A 21,972-nucleotide genomic window follows, 5' to 3' on the forward strand; every position below is an offset into this window, starting at 1 on the left:
TATATATATATAGTATAGTATAGTATATATATATATATATATATATATATATATATATATATATATATATATATATATATATATATATATATATATATATAAATTATTTATAGAATGAAATAAAATCTAATGATGGACTTTATTGTTTCAGTTTCAATTCCAATAAACTTAGCAAACGTCCCTTCTCTACAATCGTTTGGCAAAAAACCAAACGATTGTAGAGAAAGCTGTAAAATTTATTAAATGAATACATATTTGAATGAAGAAGTAAATATCTGTAGAAGTTTTCATAAACAGCAGATATTTACCAGTGTCCAGATAGAATATACCGACTCTATCGCAAGTAGACGGAACTAACGTGAGGTGAAACGCTGTTATTGCGTGACGCTCCAAATCTGATGGGACACGCTCGTGTAGTGTACGTGAAAAAATCCTTCTGACCAGTTGGTCGTTGGTGGAAGGACGGTGAAGGTAGGAGTATGAGGGGAAGGTGATGATGTTGCGCAGCTTTATCAGATAAGGACAGGTCTATAAGATCTGACGAAATAATGGCAGGTGGGGAGAAGAAATCATGGAGTTAAAATTCAATGTATGTTATCATTTTGGCAATGGGAGGTTCTTATTTGTCGTTACTTGCTATTTCTTACTTATAGAAATACGGTGTTATGGATGCATTGATGTATCATTGTTTATTTAATTTTTCGTGTTTAGCCAATTGGTTGTGTTACTATAGTTAGTCCGTTATTCTCGGAAGCAGTTACTGTGTGTGCTTGTTCAAACATAAACTCATGTCATTACTGGAACGCCTCAAAGATTTCGATGCATACACGAAACCGCTGGATGATTTTCGTGTTCGGACCTTCGCTGGTGGAGCTGGTTAGTAGTAGTGGAAGTATAGGATGATGTAGAGGATTCTACTTTAAGAGGTTACAGATTATATAGCAAATGCCAATACTTTAATTTCATATTATGAAGATATTTCTGTATCGTCTGTTTTTAAAAACTCTGCATTTCATCAGATATTAAGCAAAAATTTGTTGGAGTGTCTTGTTATTTCTAATGTACAAATTTGGATTTTGCTATATTTTTCTTTTGTCGAAGCTCTTCAAGTTTCTGGAATTTTCCCTATAAAATTTACAATTTATGCTTTTTGCAGTTACTCTCGTAAGCAGTGCTGTAATCATATTTATGTTCGTGTCAGAAACGTTATCGTTTTTATCGGTGGATATAGTTGAACAACTTTATGTTGATTCAACACCTGCTGAACAACGAGTCGATGTTAATTTTGACATTACGTTTCCCCGTTTACCTTGTTCTGGTTCGAATCGTTCTCGTTTTACTGTTTTTCAGTGTATCAGATTCTCTGAACTGCCTTCATTTTCAAGCATTTCTACCTACTTATTTTTAATACAAATAGTAAAATGAACTCTGTCTAAATCTTTACCTTATCCAATCAGTACATGTCTTGTTTTGTTCATAGTACATTTATTACATATATTTTTCAGTGATAACAATTGATGTGATGGATTTAAGTGGTGATAATCAGGATGATATCAGGGACGATGTATATAAAATAAGTTTGCTGGATGGGAAAGAAGGAAATGGAGTCAGGCAAGGCTAGTATTTTCCTTCTTCTTGTTAAACTTGTTTCTTCATATTTCGGAAATTTTGAAACTGATTTGACAAATGTTCTTGTAATATGAAACTTGGGTAAATTTTGATTTGGATTTTATGATGCAAATGGTTAGGTTTTTTCGTATAACTGCAGTTTATTAGTATTCAGGAGATTAAATCCTTTGAATTTTGTTTCTTTTGAATTCCAATTTTGTTCCTTTGAATTTTATACATGACTTGACAATCACGGCATAAAACTATCTTGATATTTCTCTCCCAACTTTCTGCTGTTCTTTCATTCATAATTTTATTGTCGTAACTGCCAAATTTTCCCTAAGTTCGTAAAATTGCTTCATTTCATTATGAAATATAAATAGCTAGAAACTAGAATTCAGAATTTTTACCTAGTTGTACCATTTTGATTTATTCACAAGTTGTCGAATCACACTAGTTCATGGAACTGTTACTTTTCTAAAATGTTTAACGTTTGGATGATTAAACGTAATGCGTGATAAACTTTTCAGAAGTGAATATTAATACGTCCACGGCATCGTCAGTGCCTGCTTCTCAAGTTCTGTGTGGTAGTTGTTATGGGGCAAAAGAAGGGTATTTCTGCTTTATATTGTTTTTAAAGTTCAAAATTCTTGCTTCTAGATTGAGTGGCTGGATTTTTATTCTAACACCTGAAAAATATAAAATGTTTCCAAGTTAAAAGTACTGGACAAATGATTGGTATTATTTCCAGCAGCTTGAATATATTCTGTATTTGTATATTCAGTACTGAAATCTTTTTATATTGCTCATGTTTTAATGAGGATTTTCTGGAGATTTGCGAGTATATTTAGCCATCTTATATTCAGTTTAATTGCAGTATCTTAGTAATGCAGTAATATTACTTTTGTAGATGTTGTAATACCTGTGAAGAGGTGAAAGAAGCGTATATGAGAAAAGGATGGGAATTAATTAATATAGAAACTGTTGAGCAATGTAAAAGTGACTTGTGGGTGAAAAAAATGAGCGAGCATAAAAATGAAGGTTGTCGAGTTTATGGCAAGGTCCAAGTCGCCAAGGTTTGTAATTCTTGCTGACTGTAATGAAGTTTCATAACTGTGATCTTTTATATGCCTAAATATATTTGAAACAAATTGGTGGCAGAGGGAAGTGAATAATTGCACGAATAATTGAGAATCAAAACAGCGAATAATTACGTTAAATTTAAGCAGTTGGGTTTCGAAGCTTTCAGTTGCGAAATCATATTTTCGATTTGCACAACAGTTTGAGATTTTCTACTGTTAGTTTCAGGTTGCTGGTAATTTCCATATTGCACCTGGTGATCCACTCAGAGCCCATCGATCTCACTGTAAATGCATTAAAATTATTTTGTTTTTCCTTTTCTTGGCAACAGCACTTGCATATTTCTAATGACTAACATAAATAACTGTAGGTAGGATAAAAAGTAGCAGTAAATTCTCCATGAAATTATAAAATATGACCACAATTGATTTTAACTCCTTTTACATACCGTTGCAATGTTTTTGTTAATTTGACAAAAATTCAGCCTTTTACCAAATACAGATTGGTATTTCGTACTCCACGTCTTATATTAACTATTTTTACGTTGAGTTTTTTATTGGACTTGTTTCCCCACTTTGAGGAAGACATATTTTTTTCATTTTTTTTCCAGTTCATGATTTACACTCGCTTTCACCGTCAAAGTTTGACACGAGCCATACAGTTAATCATTTTTCTTTCGGTAACTCGTTTCCGGGGAAAGTTTATCCATTGGACGGGAAATTTTTTGGATCTGCAAGGAATTCAGGTGACTTTTAAAACTTTCCTTGCAACTTTAAATATGCTTTGCCTTCAGTAAATGACATATATTCCGTTAAGTGGAATAACTCTAAAAATTTGATTCTTTAGATGGTATAATGTATCAGTATCATCTGAAGTTGGTACCAACTTCATATGTTTTTTTGGATTCTACTCGGAATATCTTCAGTCATCTTTTCTCAGTCACTACTTATCAAAAAGATATATCTCAAGGAGCATCCGGTTTACCTGGTTTTTTCGTACAATACGAATTTTCACCGTTGATGGTCAAGTATGAGGAAAGGCAACAGTATGTTGTAACAGTTATTTCAAATCAAGAATTTTCAAGATATGCTTGAAACATTTATGCTTTTGGATTAAGTATCATTAACGTTTTGTGTTAACTATTTCAATTTTCCAATTTTAAAGACAGCGGAGGATTTAATAAATATGGTTCTGTGGAAAATTAAAATTTTTCTGGCTGACACGTCTTTTACTTCATCTAGAATTAGTGGATTCGTACTTCTCAAAAGTGGAAGAAAAAAGTGGTCCTAGTGACTCGTTGAAGATGATAACTTAAAAGTGAATCAAATGATTTATTATTTTGTGTATGGTGATAATGTGGTGTTAAATATTATATTAAACATATTAAATATTGTATTGTTTATTAAATATTATATTGAATATATTAGAGCAGGCGCTTTTTTTATCACCGCTGAGCGCATTGAACACTATAACATTAAGAACTTTGCAGCGGAAGTGTGAGCGATTACGACATTCGTAATCATAAGTCATAAAAAATTTGAATTATGAAATAGCTTAAAAAAATTTGAATTATGGAATAGCTTATTAATACGCAGGAGTAATTAACTCTTTACTTAGAAATATGCTCTTTCTATTGTAGCTTAATGCTTATGTACTGATTTTCTGTTCAGTTCATTTTCTTTCAGATATCTCTTATGATTTGCATACTTATTTTCTTCCTAAAACTTATCTGCTGGAATCCTTGTTAATCCTGGTGATGTTTTCAGCTGCTTTTATTCACCACACAGTGTAGTTGGACCATCAAATCTTGGATATGAAAAAGGTCCAGTCTAATAGAAGTAAATTTATTTTCAGGAGTCTATCTACATTTCTTGTATCAATATGCGCCATTATTGGTGGTATATTCACAGTTGCAAGCTTGATCGATGCATTCATTTATCGTTCGGGAAGAATTATTAGCCAGAAGATTGCGCTTAATAAATATACATAGGTTTTCCTAGATTTTAGAGATTTCTGACACATGATGTAGTAATCCCTTCTGAATGGATAGTGGATTTATTGTAATGGAAATAGTTACTTCAAGTTTCTAGATCATCCGGATTGGTACTACAACGGTTTAGAGAACGGAAGGGACTTTTCACTATAACCGTCTACATTATTATTCAAGCTACGACGACAAAAAAGTATCCAGCTTCGTTTTTTATCGGTTCTGTTCAAGTGCTTCTGATTTTAATTTTCCTTTTTTTTAAATAGTTTTTAATCTCCCAATGAAAGTAATATGGGTATGTCGGTGCCTTGTAGAAGGAAAATTATACCACTGTTTGCACTCGCTCGAGCTTCAGCTAATGTACGTTGATTTTTGCATGCTTCATGTACTGAGTGATGTACAATGCAAATTTCTTAACTAACAAAAATATCACCATTAGCACTCGGTAGTACTTCGTCTCTTCTGCTATATCAATAAGATCTCTTTAAAACGCTTTGGAATTCTTTTCTTTAGTTATCGATTTCTTCTCAAAGTTTAATTTTATACCTTTTCTCATTGTATCGTATTATTTTTTTCTCTCCCTAACAAATTGGCAGTTTGTCGTTTTGCAAGTATCTAAATATTTCGATTCCCGATTAATTATTTGGTGTTATTGAGGTGGACTCCATTAAATATGTATTATCATTAAAGTTAAGTAGGAAGTTGCATGTTTCATGTAGTACCGCAAAGTTGTATTCCTGCATATGTTTCAGAAGATCCTAATATTTTGCATGCATTTGACACTTCTTACGAACGTTAGTTTTGTGCTATGATTAGTTTACTGAAGTGGTATGTCTGGCGATAAAATTTTTTTGAATATTGGTCAACTGTTGTAAAATCCACGAAGGTTGTGAAAAAAAATCTTGTAACTGGAACTCCAGATTCTTTCTCCTCTGTTTTGAAAGTTTGAAAGTTCACTTAACTATATTCTTTTTAGAATTTTTGGCCTGTTTTAATGTTCTAGATTCTTCCTCATTTCTCATGGGAAGTCTTCGAATTGGATGACAGATAAGGTTTTCCGTACATTAGTCCTCCAAACTATGAAATGCTTCGCCTAAATTTTACATATTATTCAGTTGCAACTGAATCATGCCAGCACATTTGTTCAGTTTGTTAAATACTCATAAGGATTATACCAGCTGCATAGTCTCACACTTCAGGCCAACTTATGACTGTCGGTGTTGGTCTACTTGCTCCAAGAGGGATAGTGGGAGTCAAGCGATATCAATCCTGTCTGTTAATGTAGGTCGGATGTCTGTATTGGCATGAGGCTTTTGGGACGCGTGATTGAAATTTGAATACTTTTTGCAGCAATTTAACGCTTAATTGGCCGGTTGAGTGGTGAAAATGAATAAAAAATGACATTTGATAAATAAATTTCCAAAATGAATTACAAATTTCATAATTTATCTGTAAAGAGTAAATATTCTCCCTCATAACCATTCCGAAGAAATTTCGGACAAGTGTCAATGAACTGTTTCGTGACGTAATCTTGTCCAATAACTGTGTAAATAATCGCTCGGCGTTCCATGGAGTCTTTATCATACTCGCCAACAACCTTTTTTTTCGGTGAAGATTTATTTACACTAGTGAGTATGCAGCACATGAATCTTTTCTATCGGAACTAAGTTTTCATATATTGACATCCCCGGTATTTCAAGTTTCAAGTTTGCACCGTTGAATTAGGTCTACTTTCTTACAATTAGTCAAGAGTTTGGAGTATCGTGTAGTCAGCAATTGTAACATAGGGTTGAACGGTGGAAAGTATCGTTCACATGTCGGCATGTGGTCTTTAGATGACAATTAATTGCTTATTAATGTAGCTCAAATAGCTTTAGTCCAGCCAAATTTCTTGGGACATCTGAGCTACTCCGGTTTTCCATGTGTATATTACATCGTGGAGGGCGCTTTTTTGGCTTAAAAAATGATGCCCAAAGCAAGGAATAACATACTTATTTTTTAAAACTTATTTTTTAAATCTTTAATTATCAGTAATGTAATACCTGTTCTATAGAGAGGTCACATATTTGTGACAATGCAACGACACCCACCATCGGGAACTGTAAACACGTCTACTGTTAAGATGTGTTTTGAATTTCAATTGATTTTATCAGGAATTTGATTCCCTGAGTTGTTCTCTTTTCACTGGTTTGCTTTTTTTAACTTGAAATAATTGTGCTTTGGCAAAAGCGTGAAGTCTATTGAATTTTGAAGATGGTTGGTTGGTAGTCATCACATATTCTGTGCTACTGCATTTTTCCTTCAATTCTTTAAAGTAGTAGAAAAAAACTTGCAGCCGCAAATTTAGCTACTCTCAGTGAAGCTGCGAATTTTTCTTCACACAGTGCAATCTCCGCTGTGGCATGACCATGTTCTAGTAAACAAAGTAGGATGCCATTGAACACGATAACTAGCGTCAGACTACCACAGCTGGACATTATCGCGCACCAGGTTAGTGTTTCCATGTCCTATTTTTTTTTTTTTTTGAAATTCCCTAGGAAATTATGAAAATTGTGAAATTTTCTGGACGCAAACTGTCACTTGCATAGAAAAAGGCTGGAAGAAAATTAGACCCTTGAATTTCCTGTCAAGGAGTACTTAGACTACCGTTTCTGATTTGCTGACCTTAGTTGACTGTTACCTCTTCCAATGCCTTAGGAGTCAGCGAAAATTTTCCTGAAATTTCTGAAATTTGTGATTCTTTTTTTTTTCATAAGTTCAATTCTTGACAAATCAAAATTCTCTAAAAAGAGAAGTAGATGACCAGTCCTTGTTTTTTACTTGGTATTTTGATTCCGTAGGAACTATGAAAGAAGTTATTGAGCAGTACCACAGATGTCTCTCTGTTATGAGAATTTGCAAGGCTATAAAAGCAACCACGTCCTTTTAGGTTGAACAAGCACGTTAGTGGTCGATGCTGGTCATATTTCAAACTTATGTTTTATAATGTTTAATTTATGTAAATTTTAGCATATCTTTTTGTATTATAAGAATAAAAAATTCCTGCCATGATCGTTTTTCTCTGGAAGACTCAAGAAACGGGAAAAGGGAAAATGTTTGCTTTTTTAACTTGAGCTTCCAACTCACTCCATCTGTTCAGATATTTAACTCGAAGTTTTTCCGCGAATATCCCTTTCTTTTGTCGTTCATATTGCCCGCTCTCCCGATTATATATTCAATTATTGGAGGAATTGCGGCTTTATCACGATATTTCGCGCACGTTCTTATCAGGCATGTTACACTGTTATGAAGGCCATGTTGATTGGATGAGACCTTAGGTCGTTTTGCTTGTTATAAATAAATTGTTAGATTTTGGAGCGAAATATATCAGCCTATGTTCATTAGAAGTTTATAGGCATCCTGGCTATCGCTAAATATGTAAAAGGAATGAAAAATGAGCCTTACTTAAATGTTTAATGTACGTTTATAAAAGAGTATGTTTATTTACCCTTATTATTATCTGGCATGAAAATTCAGCAGCGCGGATTGGTATTGATTAGATTGATATTACTGAAAGGAAATTGAAAAGTGATATAATGGCAGGCGCTTTTATTTATACTGTCCTCTGAACTAATTAAGAAAAATTTAATAAATTTGTATTCAGTTTTTGAGCAATGATTAAAGGCACTGGTTGATCAAAAGAGACATGGGAAAACACACGGTTTCAATTCCTTAACAGTGTTCATATGTTCCTCTTCAAATCCAAAGGTTTGAAAGAAAAAGTGAGCAGGTGATCATTCTTATATCGGGTTATCAAACTTTAATCAACAGCGCTTACATCGTGATCGATTGCGTCTATTATTACTGTCGTCAACCTTCTGTATTATTTTGAGCAAGCTTGCAGATATCGGTTGTTGATTCGAAGATTGGAATATTCCTAGAATTTCGGAAGCTGTTGCTTATCGTTGGACCAATTACTGCTGGAGAAGGTCAGTTTAGAAAAGCAGGTCCAGTTTAGGAAATAAAACTGCTTCCCTTTCTTCATTTTAATATTTGTATATTTTATTGCTGTTATTATTGTGTCAAAGGTTAATGCACAAGTTCATCATCTAATTTGAGCTAAGTTTTGGGAACTCAGAGCTCTCTTGATACACAGGTTAGAAGTTAGTGGAGAAACCCATTGTCGCTATTCGTAGTCATTATTTAATATGAATACGATGTCCCGCAGGATGATTGCAGTTTTTGTGTTTTTCGTGGCATACCAACTGTGCAGTCAGCTTATGGCTACTGCTCGATCAATGGGTCAAGCTTTATATTCGGTTGTTTATGTTACCGTTCCAAATTCAACCGTTGCACAACAAATTGCTAGGTATTCCCTTCCTGTTTCCGTCAAAAGTTCTTGCTCTTTCTTATCGGAAATAAATTTATTAGTTGCTGCATGATCAATTTGATTTGAAGCATGAACTTCAACTACTTTGTTTGAATATGAAAAACTATTAATAGGAGGAAACATTCCTACCACCGAACATCCATCATCTTCACTTTTTAATAGACTATTAATGATGCTTTTAAGTTTTTTATTTCTGTTTCTCCTTTAATTCAATACAGCTCATGTTTCAGAGAAGTTGTGAAGGGGAAGTATGCTGCTTGTGTCAATATCATACCAACCATTACTTCGATGTGCGTTCTATTATTTCATGAGTATTTGAAGAACTGAAATAACTTTAGATAACTTTAGCTAGAACTAGAACCTGTAAAACTTTCATCGAGCTTAGAATGAGCGTGTCCACATATTTTAAAACTGTTCATATCCATCTGTACCAAGTTTATAGCAAGCTTTGACAGATTAATCAGATGCTCCAACACCCGTCAAATCACCTCCTCTCCAGTCGTTATAAGTCTTGCACTTCTTTTTTTTCATTGTTTTTGTATTCCCTTATTGAAATGCTATGAGAACTTCCACTGTTTTCCAGTTTGTCCATCATCTTATTTCTGGAGTTTCAGATATGAATGGGAGAATAAGTTGGAAGAAGACAAAGAATCGTTACTTATTATGAAAACAAAATCATCAGTGCTGGATGCTCTGAAAGCAAAAGTACTCAGCATGCATCCGTATAAAGTACCTGAATTTATCGCTCTACCGGTGAGCTTCAAATACACGTTTCCTCTTCATCAATAGTTTAAAAGTGAACAATTTAAAGGTGACATTAATCACACCAAAATTTTGCTTCAAAATATGGTCTTTTTTTATCCAGTCCATTTATTGCATATTATTTCCCAAAAAGCACCCACCGTTTAAAAGGCCTGTGTTATATTACCTCGAAAGATGTTATTTAACAATTACTTCTGTTGGTCTTTTTGATTTGGAAAATCATGCTTGCCTCCAACACTGTAAATCGGAAAGAAGGTTAGAGCCAAGGAGTTCCATTTTTCGTTCATTTTTTCTCTAAGGAAACCAAATTGATAATACTGTTAAAGAATAGATATTGGCTCGTTCCAGTTAATCCGATTCAAGTGATCTCTGCATTCGAATCAAATACGATGTGCCACGCGTTTTGTTTCAGATAGAAAGTGGCAGCGAAAGTTATTTGCAGTGGATCGATAAGCAGGTCAATTCATGACCAATGGTTAGTGCCGTGAACAAAACAGAATTCAGGCATTTAAGATCCCCATGAAAAAAAAAAAACATTTGTTAAAGTGAAAATGCCGGATTGTGAAATGAATTATGTCCTAAATTAAATATATGAAGTATTTTTTCCATAAAGTTAAAATCTAGTACTCATTAATTTTGAAGAATAATACTAAAACTTCAAATTCACCCAGGGGTATATCTTGATCATAATCAATGCGTTTGTATGACAACACTTTTTTTAACTCACTCCTCTGGGTGTTCTAATTATTAGAACTTGATCACGTAGATTCACAACTGTTACTCGCAAGGTGGAGAATGGCCACTACTCAATCAAGCAAAATCTCGAGTATCAAAGTATTTTGACGCAGTGAGAAATAGTAGTGCGGGAATCTGTGTTCAAAAGTTGCCAGGTCTTCCAATTTTTTTTTGTTTTGTACATGAAAGTACTTTACCATCACCCTGTCCTTCTATAAAAATTAGTTAAATATTTGTTTGATACAATTTATACATGAATCTCGCGTCTACATAGTCTACATATTTTCTGCCGGACTGCCCCACTGTGCTCGTGATGGTGCTGTCGATAGCGTCGTTACTTCGGGTACCTGATACCTAACCACTGGTTGTGCTGCCGGCTGTTGCATCGATACCTGCAAGCCATAATCTATTTAAATTTTAATTCCGTAACTGACAAGCGATCAGAATCTCGAGAAGAAAATTTAGAGAAACCATAATGTTATGCCAACCATAAAGCTCATAAAACATCCCAAATTTCGTTATCAGTTGGGATTTATCCAGATATGAAGTTCAAATACCACATCTTACCGGATATTCGTATTCACAATCTAAACTTAATCATTAAAGTGAAACCTGATACTGAACTTGCTCCACAGCTCGATCATACATTGATAATACATCTCTTATTGCAATGTCCACTTGTGCCAAAGCATTATGTTGCCTGTCAATTTCTGCTAATCGTGCGTCTATTAATGGAGCCTGAAACACTTTTTAGTAAACTGTAATGGATCAACTAGTAAAGAAGATTGAGGTATATCATATGAATTCCAGAACTTTAATTTTATGTGCACTTTAAAGCTCAAAAACCAGTGGGGAAAAAAAATATCTGCATATGCAAAATTATGTCTGCATATGCAGAAAACTTAAAAAGTACTTGAGCCAAACTCTGCTGTTCCAGATCTGCCAGTTCAGGTGGATCTGGTCTTTCCCCCGTCGGATCGCAGTCTTCAAGTACACGGAGACATTCTTCCAGCACTGTTTTATCAATTCTCACTACAGAAACCTAAATAAGCCGGTAGGGCTAGTTTGTAATTGAGGCACACATATTTCCACATTCCTTCCGAAGATTTCGAAAGATCCTGACAGAACGAAGGAAATTCTTCATTCTACAGGGATTTACCTATGTCACGATAAACCACAATTATCTGAATAAAATTAAAATAGCATCAAAAAGATACAAGACCAGCAAGCAGAACAAACAAACAACACTGTTAATAACGGCTATTACTAATTAGCTCCTTAGTTCCTTCAGTTATGTTCACATAAGAAACCCACAGCTAGAGGAAGTGTCTTTTCTCTGGCCAATGGTTCACTTTCTTGAGGTAATAAGTCGGATGTTACAAAGCTTGCTGGAAATAGGCCTTCTCCGCGATGGGATCTGCCTCTCCACCAATTTAAATCACTGTCGTCTGTAACAGTAATAATATCGCCCGCCGAAAATGTCAATTCATTATCCTCAGCAGCTTCAAAATCATACAGTGCTCGTACATCGCGTTCTAGTCTGAAATTCATGAAGAAATTTAACAACTGTAATTTTTATGAAAGCTGAAACTATTCAGTAAAGTAAGACTTCCGTAAAACCTAATTTCAGCATTATTATATATACCTGTCAGCAGCATCTTTTAGAAGACATCTGAAGAACTTAGAGTTATTGGGAAGCGTGATGGACGTGATGGACGGCTCGAACGGTTTAACTTTACCATGAATCAATCACCCAAGAAGTCTCACGATCATTACATAGGGCAATCCTTTTTCTATCAGGAAGAGCTGATGATACCATGATGTTGTTTTTATGGATTTTAAATAACTGCAGCAAGAAAAAAACTGACAGGAGATGGTATCAGCTCTGACCTGATATCGAAAACTAAGAGTACCTGTCGCTGTTTTTTACCGTTCATGCATTTTCAGCAAAGATAATAAGTAACAAACTTACTTTGGGGTAGACGAATGTGGAGCTATGCATGTTACCGGTGGATAAACACAGGATGCACGATCGTTTCGTACCGATGTCTCCTGCAGTGACTTTGCTATAGCCAGGACTAATGCTTCCTCTTCCTCTGCGTTTCGCACAGCATTCGAATCGGTGTTTGAGGACTGCAAGCTTCATTACAAAACTACTCAGGAAGCACATTTTAACGACTAAAACTATTTCCACTCTGCTCAGTGCTGCATGAATACATATTTTGAATGTGGCATTTATAATCTTGCTAAATCGGTATTCACCCAAGATATTTCACAGCGCTTCTACAGCTGCTTAATATTGATGGTAGAACATGAAGGCAGATATTTCCCATGTTCTCACGTTCCAAATCACATGTACAGTAATTATCGGTAATTATAAATCAAAAATGAAACAATATACATAAGATTTGGATGAACTGTCTTTTTCGAATGAATATCCTTCTGCAAGAAGGTTTTTGTAGAGAGTTTCAATTAAACCCAATGACGCATCCTGTTTACACTCATTTTCTGACCACTTCTTGATAATCGAACGTGTTTTTTCACCGATTGAACGATTACTCTGCAAGCATTAAAAATTTGTGCAATGAACCACGGTAAATTCTGTTCCTAGCCTCTCTTTATATAATTAATGAATACTGGTACCCCTACTAATAACACAAATATATTCGCGCTTTATAAGCATAAATGAAGTAATCTGAACGAACTCGATGATAGCGATGGATAGGAACTCTCATGCCCATAAGGACGTTTTCAACTAACATGTGTAGCTTTGAAACTTAATTCTTGCGAGAATTCTCGCGACGAAACTTCACGTCTGAATGCAACTCCACAGTTACTCCATAAGGAATCCAGCAAAGACAATGCTAGCAAAACAACATGCGGATCACGATGATTTAATCTTTTCTTCACTGACAGCAAGCACAGTTTGGCTCCTAAAATCTCTGTTGTTTACTTCGTGTTTCGTCGTGCAGTACAACACTACGACAGCAATACGCAGAGGTAAACTTACAGGAAAATCTATGTGTAAACTATAATCAGGATTATGCATTTGCGAGTTTCCAAAAAGTTTATCTTAATCAGCCTGCTGTATAAATGAGAACTTCATGCAAGGAACTTGAACGAAAACCTTTATTTTGATCAGCGATCACTCGATCACATATATCAAGAATCAGTGTCCAATTCTCCGTGGTGCATGTCTCAGCAGTAACCTTCTCAACGGTCTCATCATAGGGTGATGGTGTCTCGCCAAAAATTGGCATTGTAAGGCCTAAAAAACAAGTGTTATAATATTTTTGACTAAATTAAGTGATAAAATTATTGATGGAGAATGATGGTGAAAAAAGCTGATTTCCGAAAAAAATATAACAAACATCCGCGAAAACTAGGAAAGAAAAGTAGCCAGCTTTATTTGTGTTATGTGAACATATAATTTGAATTTCAGAAAATGCAGTAATAAATTCATACGAATTTTCTAACGGAACTGACTGGTTTTCTTGGTGAAAAGTTTTTGTGAAATTTTGCCCGCAAAATGTTTGTGGAAGCAATGATGTAATGATAATGGATGATCTAATATGTTACTAATGGAGCACTGAATGTGTATGATACACTGATTTACAGACTGCTTGTCGGAACTTTCGAAGACTCAATTTAACTGCTTTGATATGTACAGGGATTCTGCTCAATGAGCTCTCAAGATTCGAGCTTGGTGATTAAAAGTAAATGAATCTGAAAGAACAACAGTCGAATAGGAATCAATCACTGCCATGATTCGCATATAAAATGCTAGCCTCGTAATTTGAAAGAACCATTACAGATTCTAAAGACCTGAAATTGTGTCACGTGAAGCTCGGACAATTCTCTGCGCTCTTGCAGCCACAATCTGTGATTTCATGGCTTAGCAAAGCAAGTGGACCCTTCCCGCGATGGTCAATTATGAGTAAATGAAACCGACACTAGACAATGACACTCATTTATATAGAAAACCCGAGTTAACGAAACACCAATGGAAATTAATTTGACCGGTTAAAGTTAAAGTTCGGACAACCATTGTGTGCAAAAGTCGAACGCCGAGTGTAGACATGATGAAACTGTGGAAAAAGGATGGAGTCCGGTCCGGCAATGGATCGAGTTGAATAGGGAGATGGAGTGGCTAAAAATTCTCCAGTTCTTCATTCTTAAAAGGTAGGAAGTATTAATGGACAAGTAATAGTTATCGTTCTTTTCAATTACTGCTAAAAGATTAAGCATAAGAACGGCTTATTATCAGTTTCATTGTAGCAACGACAGTAACGAAAGTAGATTTCCATCAGATGTTTTGTTTACAAATCCAACTTTTGATCGCTTCTTATGCAAACAGGCCAACAAACCTTTTCTTTCTGATATTTCTGCCTTCATTTCAAATTTCAGGCGATGAATTTAAAAATTCACTAAAATTCGAATGAAGACAAATTCTCGGTGCGTTTGAGCAGCAAGCACATTTTATTATCGACTAGTATTTCCTTCTCGTTAACATTTTAATTGCAAAATAGTTACTTGCTAATTTAATTGTTAATTTTATAGAAAGGATGAAGTGAACGTTATTAATTACATGTAAATGATTTTTTACTTTATGCCATCTTCCAATTCAATGCCAAAGTTGTTACTGCTACAACTTCGTTAATTATGAATGGTTAGAGAGAATATTGTTCAGTAATGACTTGTCAAGATATTACATGACAAATCCAGAAAGCATTGTCTTCCCATCATAAACTTCTGAATTTCAATGTTACGTGAAGAGGTGGGAGAAATACCCACACCTAGGTGTGATAAAATTATCAATAATACTGTTTTAGGAAAAGTGAGATTTCCAGAAGAATTGAATAGGTCAAAATTTATAATATTAAAAGCTCAATTAGTACCATCAACGAGAAACTGTTTGGTCAGCAGATGGGTCAAGAACGTCAGCAAAAAATCAAAACTTTCTTTTTCTTGCCTCTCACGCCTTTTTTTAAATTCAAAATCAGTTAAGATATGAGATCACAAATGTGAATGAAAATGTCAATAGAAAGTTTGTCAGTAGAAAATCGACAGTTTATGATGGATTTTATTAATATAGACAGCTAATTTTTAGATGTAATGGGAATTTACCTTACTTCGCTATGCGAAAATTGATCTTATCTTTAATTAAAACAGTTAGATCAAATAGGATAGCTCTTCCATTATTTCGTCCCATATGATGAGCTAAGATGTGGCAAAAATTTCTTGCGATATAAGATCCGCTAGGCTTCTCTACCAGATTTTAAGTGTTATGTGACAGGAAGCAATAACAATAAGCTTTAAAGGGAGAATACGATTGCAATTTGTGGAAAATGTATGAACCTAATAAATTTAATTATCGTTCCTGTTGGAATAACGTAAACAATAAACTACGTAAACAATAAATAAACTTTTTGGCGTTACTTCTTATGGTTAGCGTGGCCACGTGAATGCACATTCCAAAAGTTGAACTTTAAGGTTCTCTTGATATCTCAAGTCTTCGGAAATAGCTGCACTAATCAAAATCCACCCATAATGAGCAAAACTGTTTGAAGGATCTGAATCTTTGCCGGTCTGACCCTGGCAATGTATCAAAGGAGGGCAGTAAAAGTTATAATTAGAACCTGTTGAAGCTTTCCGTACTTATGATACTCAAAAATACAACACAAATTGGTTAATATATCCGTAAGGTGAGGTATTTTTCTGGAATGCAGTCACAACTAACTTCGAATTCAGGTGTCAAAAAACTCTTCCAGGAAAAAGAATAATTGTGAGTGATATCCGAGATAGTCTGCGGTACTGAAACAACAAAGTAAGTCGCAATAATTAGTCCATTTTGCAGTTAGCTTGCAATGTTAGAAGGAAGAGATCAACACACGACTGAAGTTGGAACAAAAATTTAAAGTTTGCTGAAAGTTGTGAAGATTTCAAAATGAATTTAATATGTGCTGCTTAATATGCTTTTTAACTTTATACTGCTACCAATTGAATATTGAAATAGGAAATGAGGTAAAATGGAATTTGATTCCCATTCACTCTTTCTTCTCTATGTTTTAAATCTACTTCTTTCGACTATTCAAAGGGCTTTTGTGCTTTTGCTTCGGGAATTTCAAAAGTAAATAAGTGTATTTTCAAAGATGAACTGAAACAGTTAGGATGATATGACCCATCTGGAATGATCCTCTTATCATCATTATCTTGCCTTCCTTTCCTCTCACTTCGATCCAAATATCTTTAATTGTCATGTTATTGCATTTCAAACACACTGAAAAAGTTCCAGCTATATAAAATGTTGAATTCTGTGGATGTGTGTTTATGTCATCCTGTCAAAGAAAACGCTTCCCATACTTTTTATCATTAATTAATTAGTATATTGGGTCCATTAGTTCAAATCTTATCTTTCGCTATTTTTTCTTTACTGAGTTTTCGTCTTTCATTAGTTTTAAATTCATAACAGATGAATCATTATTTCCAACAATACATTATTTGTTGATTTCCGATCAACTCAAGTACCTCTATTGTTGCTATGATATTGTTCTAATTGAAAATTTAATGATTCTTAGACTGAATAATCAAGATTTAGTCAGGCGTATTTGAAGGTACTTCCCTTCAAATCCATAGATCTGACAAGTGTTTCCAATTCCAACTGGTTTTAAAAATTTACTGGAGCTGGTTTCAGCAAATTCGAATGGCTGTCGATAGCTTTTTGTGGCATACTGATTGGAATCACAGAATGAACAGAATACTAACCATAGCGATTTCTCATATGTTATGCGCCATAATTGAGAACTTTCCCTAAACAGTTCAAGAATCATGGATATGTATCACTTATTTGTGCTCCTTCTTCAGAAGTATTACAAAATGACTCATTCATGGAAGCGAATGATTGTTTAAAGATCATTGAATAATTATCAGGAAAATTGTGCTGACATCACTGCCATGACTCATCCTTTGCTCCTGATTGTTTTGCATTAATAGCTGCCAAGGAAATGGTCGAATGATTAAGCGATATAAAGAATGATGTTTAATATATTTATTGAAATATCGTATGTCATTACCAATCAATTGTCATTGATTCAATGAAGTGGAAGAAACAAAAAAACTAGAAGCGTTCATCAAATATGCACGAGAAAAAAAAAGCAGTAATAAGTGACTAGACCATCAATGCTTCTCGACTTTATGAAAGATAAAATCGCTTTTTTCATAAGTATCGTATTGAATGTTGATCAAAATCAGTGGTGAGCTTTGGCTCATGAATACATTCTTTACAGATTTAATAGCTTTTTTTTGAACTTTTCATCGAAAGGCAAAAATGTCTCAAATTATGATATGAAACCCTTCATAGGTTCTGATGATGAACATGCTTGCTTTAATGTGATGCTAAAACCACAATTGTACTGCGGTAAATCTGCAAATGCTTTAGGTTTTATTAGGCTTGTCACCTGCAATTCAATGACTTTTGTATGTTACCACTGCTATTTATCGATTTCTTCAAAATGCTATCAAAATGTCTCAGAATATTTCTGTCATTTCGAGCTTTAATTTCACTCAATCAAGGAATAAGTGAAGATTTTCAACTATTTTCTTCACAGAATTTGTGCTTTCTTCATCTAAGGCTTTGTGTAATTTTTTTATGATTTTTTTGCAAAACTTCTCCTCCCAGCTCTCTAGGGATGATTAAATTTCAAAACATCGCAGTATGGAGCAAATACTAGCTAACCAGTCATGCTTTATTTCAAAAAACTTTTCCTAACAGCACCTACAAGAAAAACACATTCTTAAAAGTCCTAAAAAATGAATCTTCTCTTCTGTAGTCAATGCTACAAATCCTTATAGCAAGAATAACCATGAAAGGTTCTGTCTTCCCTCTCACATTACATTATCAATCAATCGGTCGTCTGATTAATGACCGTCGATGGGGCGCACGCTGATAACGGAAAAGTGGAATATCAGTGCTTGAAGGTATAATAAAGGCACATCGTTTAAAAACATCATCATTTGGCTAACAGCGGATAGAATAAGAAGACTTAAGCTTAAGGCTTCCAAGTTTTAATTAGGCTCTAATAAGCTGGATACGATTTTGTTGATTTGGAACAATTTATTAGTTGCTAATAATCAAAAGGAAAAAAAATTTAATTTTGTGTAAAAGTTTAGGGACAAATTCCAAGGCAGTTTATTAAAAAAAGAGAGGAAAAAATCAAAATTTCATAACCGGTATTATTATAGTTATAGGTCGATTTTCACAAGTTCAAAATGTCGTCCAAAGAATTTTGCTATTTTGCTACTGACAACTACTTTCTGTGCATAATCAAAAAGACAATGAAAGAGTTTTTTTTTTCTTTTTTCGAACGGATGGCTTCTATAGCGGAATGAGTAGTATTATGTTAAATATCAATTCTACATTGAGAATTCAATCTCTATCCATTACTGAGTAAACTGAATGTTAAACTTAATTTTGTTCGAGTAACGATGATATAAATAAGATTTTAAATTAAGAAATAAATTATCAGTTTTATTTCTTACTTTAAAATGGCCGAAATCCATGAAGTTTGAAAAAGTAAAAAAAATCATATGAAAAAACCTATAGCAATGGCGGCCTTCTGAGCAACAACAAAGTAAAAAACAAGGTATAAATGGGAATTCCTGAACAAGTGCTCCACCTCGTCCATCTCCAATTGACACCGGAACTGATGATGGTGGTAGGTGTAATTACGGTAGTGGAACCAATAGTAATAGAAGCAGTAGTAGGATTAACACTATTAGTGGGGATACTAGTAACAGCATTTGCATTAAACTGCGAACGTCGTCGTGCTCGATGTTTCATCCACCATTGGGAAGTATATCCAACAGGATCAGTGAAGATTTCCTGAACGGCACTAGCTTGACGATGAGGTACATCTCCAGTTGAATCTGGCGATCGCATAAAAACGCTGGCAACACTGATTACATAATCTGATAAGGAGATATCATCCAACTTGAATTTACGCAACTTCTCCGCTACCGCTGAAACATCGGTAGTTAAACTTCGACGTACTATACGGTGTTCTTCTGCTTCTTTCTTCGTACTACCGCAGATATATCGTCTGACCATACAATGCTGCGGAGATGGGAAGAAATCTTCTTCCTACAAAACGGAAAATTCTGTAGTGCATAAAAGTAGTCATACACACACGTACAATATTCATAACATTACACTAGATCTCGCAAAAATTTTTAAACTTTCAAGTAATTTTATTAATAATTGGTAGTTTTTTAACAAGGCTTATTACGAAGTTGCCTTCTTTGTTAACGAACAGTTATTCCTTAATGCTGTATCACTCACTAATCATGCAAATGATGTATCATTTACAGCATCTCATCACTTTAATTTTCGTAATTTTCTAATCGTCAGTAGTCTCCAAAAATTCGCACAGCCTCTCAATTTTAATAACTAACGATTCTTACTGTCGAATTTAGTAGACTGACAATTGATTTAAAAAAATTTTATACCACTTTTATATCTAAATCTGCACGAATACTTACTTCAATACTTGTCATAAGGATGGTGTTCGAATAGCTATTGGGCCGATTTTGTTCAGCAGTACGGGTGATATCGACCAGATTGTCAAATTCTTCTAGATCACAGGGATGAAGACATGCGCACTTGAATGCGACTGTTGATTTCTTCTTTGACGCAGAATTTATGATAGTTGTTAACTTTAAGGGATCTGGATTCTGAGGAACACTAACTGATGGTATGTGCAGATCTGTAAACGTCATTCTTATTACAGTACTTTTGGGACAGCGTTGTTTAAATAAAAAAAAACGATGAAATACTTGCCAACTTTTGGTTCAGAAGTGTTCAGATAAAATAAAATTCAGTACTATTAAATTTGGTCAAAAAGCATAACCTCTACACTGAAAACTTGGATGACCAGCGTAATCAACCACTTTACTAGTGGCAAGATGCGGACAAGCTAACTGAACATAATAGCACCAATTAATACATGGCGGGACGGACCATAAATTCAATGAATGTATCATTAACCATTTCCGGTACCAAATCTGGAACAAAAAAATGAAATATAAAGCAAAGTAAGAGATGACAAGAACTCTTTCAAAATTATGACAACAGCACTTGAATTATCGATGGTTAGTCTTACTTGTTCAATTCACAAGCAGTGTAACTAAATAGTAATTTATGAAAACTGTTGTGTCTTGAGGTTTGTCAAAGAAGTACTGAACGGACTAACAATGATCTAATAAATGATCCAAATTCATTTTGCGAAAAAAAAAAAAAAAACAGTTCAGAGTGGTAATGGCTAGATAAGATTTAAATCCAATTAACATCCCAAAAATAACAAAACGGCTCTTCCATTCATTGTTAAAGCAAAAAGCTGTTGAAAAAAGTTCATTGCTAAAAAGGGAAAAAAGTGAGAAGGTATCGTAATCCCGAGAGGAGTATTTTTAAACAGATGAGATATCCGAAGGAAATACACGGCGAAGAAAACCTGGAAGCTATCAAATACTGATGATTGAAGGGCCTAATAATTTTTGACGCATGAACTATGCAAGTATCAATCTTACAACAGTCCACTAATTGATAATAATCGTCTAAAACTATTGCGATTTTGCAGTTTGTATGTGCTGCTGTTATTAGTGTGCTCTTTCCCTCATATTCCTTATCTCATTGAAAGGCCAAAAGATTTGGTCTATCTAGAGTAAGTGCAGAAAAAATCGGGATTGAGAGGAGGAAAACGGAAGGATGGACTTTCGCACAAATTTGTTCAAACAAACCCAATGAATTATGTAAAAGAAATTTATGTGGCTTCATCTCTGAACTTTCTGTCTACTCTACCAGTTCTCTCTTCTTCCCTCTTCCCAATCCCCTCTTTGAATTCAGTGTTTAGAAACAAACTGAAACTGAAAAATGAGTTCGTAAAAGAAAACGTGAGTGATTCTCCTTTTTCTTCATCAATTTAGCATGAACAAAAAACAGATTACAACAAATATAAAAAATAAAACTAAGGATGGAGTAAACAAGTGAAATGAAAAATTTTAAGGTTTAAAATGAAACAGTTGCATAGTTTCATATGTTGTTTTTCCCTCCCATAAATAAATATATTAAATATACGCATGCACAACAAATGAATTCGTATCATTAAAAGGGATTTTGTGGGTAAAAAGGATATGGAAAATTCTCACAAAACCCAGCATCTTTACCCGGACGGGGTAGAACTGGGGAAGTGTTTTGAGACTACACAAGGATCTGACCGTTCAGATTAAGGGGCAGTAGAGGCGACAACACATTATCCCTTGCTCGAGAATTCTGAACACGCAACAAAATTAAAATAATCGGATATGAAAGCCTCGAATCAAACTAGGCATCTGGTAGAAAAGTTTTCAAGATGAAGAAATGAAAGATTATGTGAGAATT

General features: G+C 34.4%; 4 protein-coding genes across 4 annotated transcripts in view; 2 read left to right on the plus strand and 2 right to left on the minus strand.

Moving 5' to 3' along the window:
* Positions 1-706: 706 nt before the first annotated feature.
* Positions 707-4,678, plus strand: LOAG_05019 (hypothetical protein; the record flags this gene model as incomplete). Its single annotated transcript, XM_020446743.1, has 9 exons — positions 707-876; positions 1,157-1,318; positions 1,506-1,616; positions 2,139-2,220; positions 2,519-2,684; positions 2,917-2,974; positions 3,299-3,433; positions 3,535-3,733; positions 4,543-4,678. Exons 1-9 carry the CDS (start codon positions 789-791, stop codon positions 4,676-4,678), a joined length of 1,137 nt encoding a protein of 378 aa, XP_020302952.1. The 5' UTR covers positions 707-788.
* A 3,501-nt stretch (positions 4,679-8,179) lies between these two features.
* Positions 8,180-10,620, plus strand: LOAG_18185 (hypothetical protein; the record flags this gene model as incomplete). Its single annotated transcript, XM_020450851.1, has 8 exons — positions 8,180-8,203; positions 8,339-8,422; positions 8,559-8,643; positions 8,894-9,023; positions 9,275-9,334; positions 9,659-9,797; positions 10,219-10,281; positions 10,573-10,620. 7 exons carry the CDS (start codon positions 8,180-8,182, stop codon positions 10,273-10,275), a joined length of 579 nt encoding a protein of 192 aa, XP_020305421.1. The 3' UTR covers positions 10,276-10,281; positions 10,573-10,620.
* Positions 10,621-10,650: 30 nt separating this feature from the next.
* Positions 10,651-14,064, minus strand: LOAG_05022 (hypothetical protein). Its single transcript, XM_020446744.1, has 8 exons — positions 13,669-14,064; positions 13,302-13,474; positions 12,943-13,101; positions 12,514-12,674; positions 11,856-12,081; positions 11,455-11,583; positions 11,154-11,279; positions 10,651-10,933 (listed from the first exon to the last, which is right to left on the minus strand). Exons 1-8 carry the CDS (start codon positions 13,799-13,801, stop codon positions 10,817-10,819), a joined length of 1,224 nt encoding a protein of 407 aa, XP_020302953.1. The 5' UTR covers positions 13,802-14,064; the 3' UTR covers positions 10,651-10,816.
* A 5,073-nt stretch (positions 14,065-19,137) lies between these two features.
* The window catches only part of LOAG_18186 (hypothetical protein), a gene marked incomplete at its 3' end in the record, with an annotated part of 6,182 nt that continues 3,347 nt past the window's right edge, over positions 19,138-21,972 (minus strand). The window contains exons 3-5 of the mRNA XM_020450852.1: positions 20,447-20,600; positions 20,079-20,302; positions 19,138-19,680 (exon numbers count right to left, since the gene is read on the minus strand). Of these exons, the coding sequence (XP_020305422.1) occupies positions 19,138-19,680; positions 20,079-20,302; positions 20,447-20,600 (921 nt within the window). The remainder of the gene's footprint in view (positions 19,681-20,078; positions 20,303-20,446; positions 20,601-21,972) is intronic.

Source organism: Loa loa, assembly GCF_000183805.2.
Source record: "Loa loa unplaced genomic scaffold supercont3.220, whole genome shotgun sequence".
NCBI classification, from domain to species: Eukaryota; Metazoa; Nematoda; class Chromadorea; order Rhabditida; family Onchocercidae; genus Loa; species Loa loa.

Coding starts and splice junctions, on each gene's coding strand:
- LOAG_05022 (XM_020446744.1), bottom strand. CDS start 13,801: ATGCCAATTTTTGGCGAGACACCATCACCCTATGATGAGACCGTTGAG. Junction 13,102..13,301: donor TAAGTTTCAAAGCTACACAT/GTTAGTTGAAAA, acceptor TAATGCTTGCAG/AGTAATCGTTCAATCGGTGA. Junction 11,280..11,454: donor AACAGCAGAGTTTGGCTCAA/GTACTTTTTAAG, acceptor AAAGTGTTTCAG/GCTCCATTAATAGACGCACG.